Here is a 9,058-nt window from a genome sequence, read left to right on the forward strand (position 1 = left end):
TCCAGCCTGGGCAACAGTGAGACCTTGTCCCAAAAAAAAAAAAAAAAAAGGGAACTTGGTTTTTTGTTTTGTTTTTTACCCTCACAACCAAAGTTTAAAAATTAAAGCATAACATCTAAGCTAGGAAGATTGGCTTACATATAATATGCACAGGTTTATGTATTAAATGGCTTATATATTATTAAATATATATAAAATTAATTGGGTCAACAGTAATAATAAATTGGGATCAATATAAAGAGGATTATGACTAGGTGTTCTCTAAGGAGCATCCAACAATACTCCTAAAAACAGAACACAAGGAGTTATCAGTAACAACATTAACCACCCTAAGAATTGAGAATTCTCAGTTCTTTCAACTCAGATATTGAAAGAAGATGGATGTGAATACACATACAGACACAGGCACACACAAACACATACCACTTTTTGAGTCAGATCCACAAGCATGACTGGAGAAATCATTTCTAATTCTGTATAACATGATGTTATTAAAAGACCTGGTTTATCAGGTTGACAAATTCTGTTTCCAGGAAGCTACCAATTCCTGGCATTACTTAATGAATAAACTTGTTTGGTAGTTCCAGAGCTGAGAACATACTAGAGGAACAGTTTGGCACTGTCATCTGAAATCTGGGACAACTGACACAAGTGAATCAGGGTTATAGAATCTAATTTTGTGTCAAAGTCAAATACATTCCTAGAGGTAAACAGATTCTGCAATTGATACTTCAGAGGATGCGTATAAAGATAGGAAGTAAATCAAGTGGCTCTTTCAGGCATTTCTTCCTGGATTGAGGATTTGTTTTTGTTTTTGTTTTCCTTCTAAAAAGCAGCTTCACTATGCACACTTGGCTGCCACAGGCCAGTTATCTCTGTGGTATGGACTGAGACTAATTGAATTAACAGCACTCCTTCAATGTGGCATTCCTTAAAAGCAAACAAACAAAACTTTTAAAAACAAGTAACAGGCCTGGTACAGTGGCTCCCACCTGTAATCCTAGCATTTTGGGAGGCTGAGATGGGCGGATGACTTGAGGTCAGGAGTTCAAAACCAGCCTGGCCAACATGGTGAAACCCCATCTCTACTAAAAATACAAAAAAATTAGCTGAGCATGGTGGCATGCGCCTGTAATCCCAGCTACATGGGAGGCTGAGGCAGGAGAATTGCTTGAACCCAAGAGGCAGAGGTTGGTGTGAGTCGAGATCACACCACTGCATTTCGGCGTGGTGACAGAGTGAGACTCCTCTCAAAAAAAACAAAAAACAAACAAAAAACCCCCGCAAATAACAGCAGCTTTCTTAGACTGCAGCAGTTAGGAATATGAACTTCAGAGTCAGAAAAATCTGGTAAAGAAGCCCAGAGCAAATCATTTTTCTCTCCAAACCTCAATTTCCTCATCTGTAATATGGTGATAAAGCATCATTTCACAAAGCTGCTGTGAGAGTTAAAAGCAAAAGAAAACCTACGAATTATTTCTTATGGAACCTAACAGTAATGCTAAAAAAATGCTGGCTATTATTATCATCAATGAGAAAAGGTCAATGGAAAAAGACTGGAGGCCATTTAATCTACCCTAATACTTAATTTTATTACTGAACTTTTATAAATCATTAACAATAATCATTTACTGAATACTTATGTATTATACATTAGAAAGTTTTTAAAGATAGTATAGAAGACATGTTAATAGAAACGAAAAAGAAAAAGAAAGTTTTAAAAGATACTTCAAGGTGTTCAAACTCTAGGGATAAAAGGATAAACAACAACACACAAATACAAAGTTGTATCAAAAAAAAGATAGAATTGGCCAGGCGCAGTGGCTCATGCCTGTAATCCCAGCACTTTGGGAGGCTGAGGCAGATGGATCACCTGAGGTCAGGAGTTCGAGACCAGCCTGACCAACATGGAAAAACCCTGTCTCTACTAAAAATACAACATTAGCCGGTCATGGTGATACATGCCTGTAATCCCAGCTACTTGGGAGGCTGAGGCAGAAGAATCGCTTGAACCCAGGAGGCATAGGTTGCAGTGAGTTAAGATAGCACCATTGCATGCCAGCCTGGGTGACAAGGGCAAAACTCCATCTCAAAAAAAAAAAAAAGAAAAGAAAAGAAAGCTGTTCCAGCTAGCTTATGAAATGAACTGAGAGAAAGGACATGAAGAATAAGCAATTAAGGGAACAGAGGGGAAGAATAGAGGGTCAGAGACTGATCCTCAGGGACTAACACTAATCAAGTAGAACGAGAAGATGGGAAGCTGAAAAGGAAGGCTTTAAGAGGACTGAAGAAAATAGGCCAGGCAAGGGAGCTCTCCTCTGTAATCCCGGCACTTTGGGAGGCCAAGGTGGGCAGATCGCCTGAGGTCTGGAGTTCAGGACCAGCCTGGCCAACATGGTAAAACACCATCTCTACTAAAAATACAAAAATTAGCCAGGCATGGTGGCACACGCCTGTAATCCCAGTGACTGTGGAGGCTGAGGCACAAGAATAGCTTGAACCCGGGAGGCAGAGGTTGCAGTGAGCCGAGACTGCGTCACTGCATTCCAGCCTGGGCAATAGAGTGAGACTCCGTCTCAAAAAAAAAAAAAAAAGGATTGAAGAAAATAAGAGGGACAGGCCGGATGCACTGGCTTCCACCTGTAAGTCCAACATTCTGGGAGGCCAACGCAGGAGTATCACTTCATCCCAAGAGTTTGAGATGAGCTCGGGCAACATGGCAAAATCCTGTCTCTACAAAAAATTAGCCATGGCCGGGTGCAGTGGCTCATGCCTATAATCCCAGCACTTTGGGAGGCTGAGGCAGGTAAATCACCTGCAGTCAGGAGTTCAAGACCAGCCTGGCCAACATCGTGAAACCCCCACCTCTACTAAAAATGCAAAAGTTAGCCAGGTGTGGTGCTGGGCGCCTATAATCCCAGCTACTCGGAACACTGAGGTAGGAAAATCGATTGAACTTAGGAGGCAGAGGTTGCTACGAGCTAAGATTGTGCCACTGGCACTCCAGCCTAGGTGACAGAGCAAAACTCCATCTCAAAAAAAAAAAATGTATTTGTGAACTTAACATGTGAACAAGTTGAGATGGGGTAATAGTGTGCTCATAACCTTGAAAAGATTTCCTGAGAGTGGGTGTGGTATGACTTAGAAGCTACCAGGAAGAAGCACAAGGAGGAAGAGGTTCATTTTAGAGATTAAGAAGTTAAGGCCGGGCGCGCTGGCTCACGCTTGTAATCCCAGCACTTTGGGAGGCCGAGGCGGGTGGATCATGAGGTCAAGAGATCGAGACCATCCTGGTCAACATGGTGAAACCCCGTCTCTACTAAAAATACAAAAATTAGCTGGGCATGGTGGCGCACACCTGTAGCCCCAGCTACTCGGGAGGCTGAGGCAGGAGAATTGCTTGAGCCCAGGAGGCGGAGGTTGCCGAGATCGCACCATTGCACTCCAGCCTGGGTAACAAGAGCGAAACTCCGTCTCAAAAAAAAAAAAAAAAAAAAAGAAGTTAAGACTCTAGGAAGAGGAGGAGTATTCACAGAAATAGAAAAGTATCTATGAAACAAGGATTAGAGTTCAAGCTTCAAACGTAGATGCTCTTACACAGTTTTAAGTAGAGAGTGTTCGTAATTCCCCAGCAGCATGTAGTTTTTCTTCTCCTGGTACCCCGACCTGTGGCATGGAGGCTACCAGGCAACATAGTCCTCTCTCTAGCTCCACCAGGAAGCCACTATTCCAGACTGAGCTATTACTTATATTGCAAAAGCAAGGTCTTAAGGCACTTCCCATTTGTGAGTTCCCTTGGCTAACAACCCAGAAAAGTTGCCAGAAGCACCACGAATTATCTAATAAACATTGTTTTCTCCTATGGTGTCTGTTTACTATGCACACTCTCTCTCTCTTTTCCATATAAACAATCTCCAAAGTAATATTTTAATCTTTGTTTTTAGCATCATAAAATAGCATAACTAATGATGCTATTTCTTCATCTTGACAATGTTCTACCCAGCTCCGCCAGATTGTCTGATCACACTGCTCACTCAGGAGAGCCCAAGCTTCAGAGTGTCTCTGAGCCAGATCTTACTTTATCTTCATGACATTTCACATACTTCCACTGTCTCCGCCCTGTCCATGCCCAGGCAAACATCATTTTACAATGAGTATATGCAATAAGGGCTGACCCTCAATTCACAAGAAACTTATATCCTTCAAGAAATGGTCAAACCTTTGCTAAATCTCAAAGTCAAATGCTGGTGTTTTTCTGTTCTAAGATATAATAGGTATTCAGTATTAATTGATGGTTCAAATTTTTTAAACACATAAAGTAAGCCATTTCTTCCTCATAAGAAACAGTATATATCACCACTACATTTTAATGTTTAATGAAATTAACCCAAAGGACTGGAGACCATAGAATTACATATGTCAACACCAAAACAACATAATTGATCTCTCTCCTGTATATCTTTACATACTTTTGCACTTATTTGTTTACATGTTTCTGCTTCATCTTACCTAACTGCAACTTCTTGAGGACAGGATAACACAGCTACAGGGCCTAATACTATGATGCCTGGCACATAGGACGCATTTGACAAATGAGCAAAGAATAAATTAACAGCTTCCACAGAACCAGAAAAACTGCATCTTCTCCTGTGTATTCCCCCAAGTAATGCTCTGTTGGACAGATATTTACTAATGCCTAAAAATCAGCTGTTTTTTGTTTTTTATTTTAGAGACAGGGTCGCTCACTCTTGTCATCTGGGCTGGAGTGAAGTGGCATGATCATAGTTCACCGCAGCCTCAACCTCCCACCTCGGTCTCCTGGGTAGCTGGGACTATAAGGGCATGCCACTATGGCCAGCTAAGTTTTTGTATTTTTAGTATAGACAGGGTTTCACCATGTTGCCCAAGCTAGTCTCGAACTCCTGGGCTCAAGTGATCCACCAACCTCAGCTTTCCAAAGTGCTGGGATTATAGGTGTAAGCCACCATGCCCAGCCTAAAATTCAGTTTTAAAATCCAGTTGTGATTTTAAAAAGTATCAGAAATCAGCCGGGTATGGTGGCTCATGCCTGTAATCCCAGCACTTTGGGAGGCCGAGGCGGGCGGATCACAAGGTCAAGAGAGAGAGACCATCCTGGCCAACATGGTGAAATCCCATCTCTACTAAAAATACAAAAATTAGCTGGATGTGGTGGCGCATGCCTGTATTCACAGCTACTCAGGAGGCTGAGGCAGGAGAATCGCTTGAACCAGGAAGTTGGAGGTTGCAATGAGCTGAGATCAGGCCACTGCACTCCAGCCTGGTGACAGAATGAGACTCCGTCCCAAAAAAAGAAAAAAAAAAATCGGAAATCTAGTGATGACATAGTCATGTTGATTTTTCAAACTGTGATTCAAGTTTCAGTCAAAACAGCTGCTAACTATTCAGAGTCTACAGAGGTAGTCAGATTCTAGCCAAACTGAATTGAGACTGTTCTAACAAGGAGCTCCCAACAACCTCGGAATCCTAGACAAGGTGACTGAAAGTCACAATGATACTGACATCAAACTAGAACCAGACTATCTGTAATCATGTACTCCATTCACTATAGTTTCCTGTAACATTTCCAAGTTGTTACATATTTTTCAGTGATATATCCCAGTAAGTTCCAGACTACATTTATAAAAAGACCACATAAACAATCTCAGGTATTATGAACAGCATTTGCCACTATAATTACTAAATCTGGAAATGAATTCTGGTGTGACCAAGAAAAAACAACCAGTCAATCCCAATTTTTTATAATCACATTATGTATCAAAGCCAAAAAAAAAAATCCTATTATTTACAGAGATAAATAGTTGCCACTAGAAATTTACTGGGGCTAACAGACAATATAAAATCTGACCTGTTTTTATTAACCCAAGTTGTCAAACAGGCTTCAATCTTGGGCTTAGAACAGCTCAGGAAAACATGACTCTTATTTAACCAAAGAACCTGAAGGGCAGAGACTCAAATAAGTTTTAGTCATCTCTTCACAAGGCTAGAGTTTAACAAGTATAACTAAAATACTAAGCCTATGTTTCTCTCTTACCAATCCTTTGAGCTTATTTAGAACTACAGCAACTAAAAACAAGCTAATTAAACTGGGAATTCGAATTTTCATCACCAAAATGGAAACTAGTATTTAAGAGAAAGACTGTGTGTGAGTGTATCTGTGTATATACATCCTCACTGAGCTCCATAAAAGCAAATTAAAGAGCCAGGTGTCAAGGAGAATTCAACATTAGCTCTAATAGCGTATCAAGGTCATCCACTCTCCCTCACAAATAATATGGGGAGGACAGTACAGGGGAAAGTTAAGAAAGCCAGCACAGTGGTTCTTAAACTATCTTGTCTAATATACTACAGCCACCAGGCAAGTTAATTCCTCTTGCTGTCTGTTTCTTCATGTAAAACTGACATGGGGACAACTGACATGGGAACAAATGAGGGACAAATGAGAAGATGAGGGACAAATGAGAAGGTCCTGAGGTCCTGGCCCTTTTTCCTTTGGAGCTCTAAACCCAGCCTATATACAGTAGTTTCTTTCCTCCCCATCACTGGGGAGGAAATATACTCACACACTTATAAACGTTTTGAAAATGTCTCGAAATGTGAACAGGTTCACATCTATTTTCATGTTAAATAATGATATGTAGTCAACACATGCGAGCACTCTAGTGTGGCAGTCAAGAAAGTAGGAAGTGGATGTTCTACATACCCTTAAGTATTTCACACTCTCCTTTGGGACTAACAACTGACAAGAAAGAAGACTTGTAAGAAAGACTGTCACAATAGAGGCTCATAAATCAATTTGAAGATTTATTCCAACTCTATAAAACAAGATAAATGTTTGAATCCTGGGGAAGACAAGAATTCTGTGTCTCATCTATAAACAAATTCAATAAATATTTCTTGAATTATATATAAATACGAAGCCTTATTGGGTTTCTTTTATGCCCACCCTCACAGCAGACCTTCCCCAGAAGAGCACGCACTTCTGAAGGAAAATACGGAAAGGAAACAGTAAGCCCAGCAAATGAACAAACCCTTCTCATACTGTATGAGGGACAGCACGAACCAGAACAAGGCAATTCATTCAAAGCCAGAGTGTAGAGATGGATCACAAAACAATACCTGGTGAAAGTGACACAGCATACAGTTAACCTCCTACAAAAATGACTTGACCTTACTATAGGGCAAGGCAAACATTAAGACTCCCTCTTCACGTGGGGCACTTCACAGAAGCAATGGAAGGCTTTGCAAAGGATCCTCTCACTTAAGTTTACTCTTTTATTATTATTTAGGCCAATGCCAAATATTTTGCAAAACTTGTGACAACAGTATCACCTGTCTGGCTAGGAGATGTAAAGAACGTTTAAAATGTTATTTATTAGCCTAGTCCAGTAGTCATTTGCTAAATTACCGAAAACGATATGGAATATAATTCAACTCCAACGCTACATGCGGAAGACATTAAAAGCTTTTCTTAGATTACATCTTCACAGCAGAAATTGCAAATACTGACAAAAAGGAAATGATTTCATAGAAATTCTTTTGTGTAGCAAACGTTTCTTTCAAACCTTACATAATTTCAGGGATACTGCAAGATAAAAATAATGGACGTAAAACACTGCAAAAGGATTTTTCAAAAAGTAGGATGTGAATTCTAACTGGCAGCATCCGACCAACTCCTGACCCCCAGCAATCTGCACGCAGCACGCATTTGTCAACCGCGCGCTTGATCAGATTCCCGTTTAATCGCCTCCGAGCCGAGCCCCGCACCCCCTCCCCCCTGCGCTGTGGCGCGCACAGGGCTGGAGAGCAAGCCCCGGGAACTCTCACAGGCCGGCCTGTGTGAGCAAAGGGAAGGAAATGACACAGGCAGGAAAAAAAAGCAAATCAAGGAAAAGACACAACAGCAGCTGGGCCTGCTGCAGCCTCCAGCCCGGGCCCCACACTGCGCTCTCGCTCCCCCGCCCTCGGGCTCGCGGTCCGGCTCGCTCCGGCCAGGCTGCCCCGCTGAGCACAGGACCTAGGTCCCGCCGCCGCTTCCCAGAGATGCGCCGGCCGCTCTGCCCGGAAGGAAGGCTGCCGAGCGGGCTCTGCCGGCCAGATCACCCCGGCGGGCCCGAGGAGCCAGAACCCCCGCCCCGGCCACGGCGCGCTACAGTGGCGGGCGGGCGGGCGGCCGGCGGTCCGCAGCCCCTGGCCGGGAGGGCTGTCCATGCCTGTCAGGCGGCGGCCCAGGGTCCTCCTCCCTCAGCCCGGGGCGGGGCGTCGCGAAGCAGCGCGGGCACAGGCCGGGGCGGTGGCGACACTTACCCATGGTGGCGATGGCGGCGGCGGCGTCTCGGGCCCGTGAATGTCACCTCCGCAGCCGGGGCTGCATGCCGGGGTCCCGGGCGGCGGGGACGGCAGCGGGCCTGGCTCCGCGCGGGGGGGCGCGGGCTGCGCTCGGGGCCCCCGCCGCCTCCCCAGGCTCCGGCTCCGGCTCCGCCCGCGGCCGGGCGCTGTGGCATGGGCAGGGTGGCCCGCTACATCCCGGGCGTTCCGGGGTCGGCCCAACCCAGCCTCGGCAGCGCCGCTCCGCCCGCCCGCCAGTCCCTCAGACCCACAGTTGCTCCGTCCGGCCACCGTTCTCCACCTCAGGAACGCTCCGAAAAACAAACCGCTGGTCGCGCAGCTCGCCCCCCTGTCTGTCACTCACGCCAGCGGCCACCAATCCCAAGCAGCTCCTGGGCCGTCGCACCACCCCCACCCCCTCACTAGCCAATAACAAGAAGGAAGTTGGCCGCCCCCGCCGTCCCCCAGCTCTCTCCCAACACCCTAACTCTCAGCCGTCAGCTAATCATCAGCACCACACGATGAACCAATCCCGCCTACTCTCGCAGGATGCCAATGGGCGAAGCCTAGGCGGTTTCCGAGTGCTGTCTAGGGCCTGCCAATCATCGGGACAGCGCCCGGCTCCCTGCGCTGCTAGCCAATCACATAGAGGCCTCTGAGTCCCCGCCTCTGCGCATCCCTCTCTGGCGCT

The 9,058-nt window shown here is 45.0% G+C and overlaps 1 protein-coding gene across 4 annotated transcripts in view; it reads right to left on the reverse strand.

The window, feature by feature from the left end:
* Window positions 1–9,058, reverse strand: part of MAP3K3 (mitogen-activated protein kinase kinase kinase 3) — a 73,131-nt gene extending 64,073 nt beyond the window's left edge. For 3 of the 4 annotated variants that reach the window (XM_032266045.1, XM_032266043.1, XM_032266046.1), the window contains exon 1: window positions 8,347–9,058. In XM_032266045.1, the coding sequence (XP_032121936.1) occupies window positions 8,347–8,350 (4 nt within the window). In that variant the 5' untranslated portion in view covers window positions 8,351–9,058. The remainder of the gene's footprint in view (window positions 1–8,346) is intronic. The other variant, XM_032266044.1, reaches the window with a different exon arrangement.

This window comes from Sapajus apella, unplaced genomic scaffold (assembly GCF_009761245.1).
Source record: "Sapajus apella isolate SASKATOON/1434 unplaced genomic scaffold, GSC_monkey_1.0 scaffold153, whole genome shotgun sequence".
In the NCBI taxonomy this organism is placed as follows: domain Eukaryota; kingdom Metazoa; phylum Chordata; class Mammalia; order Primates; family Cebidae; genus Sapajus; species Sapajus apella.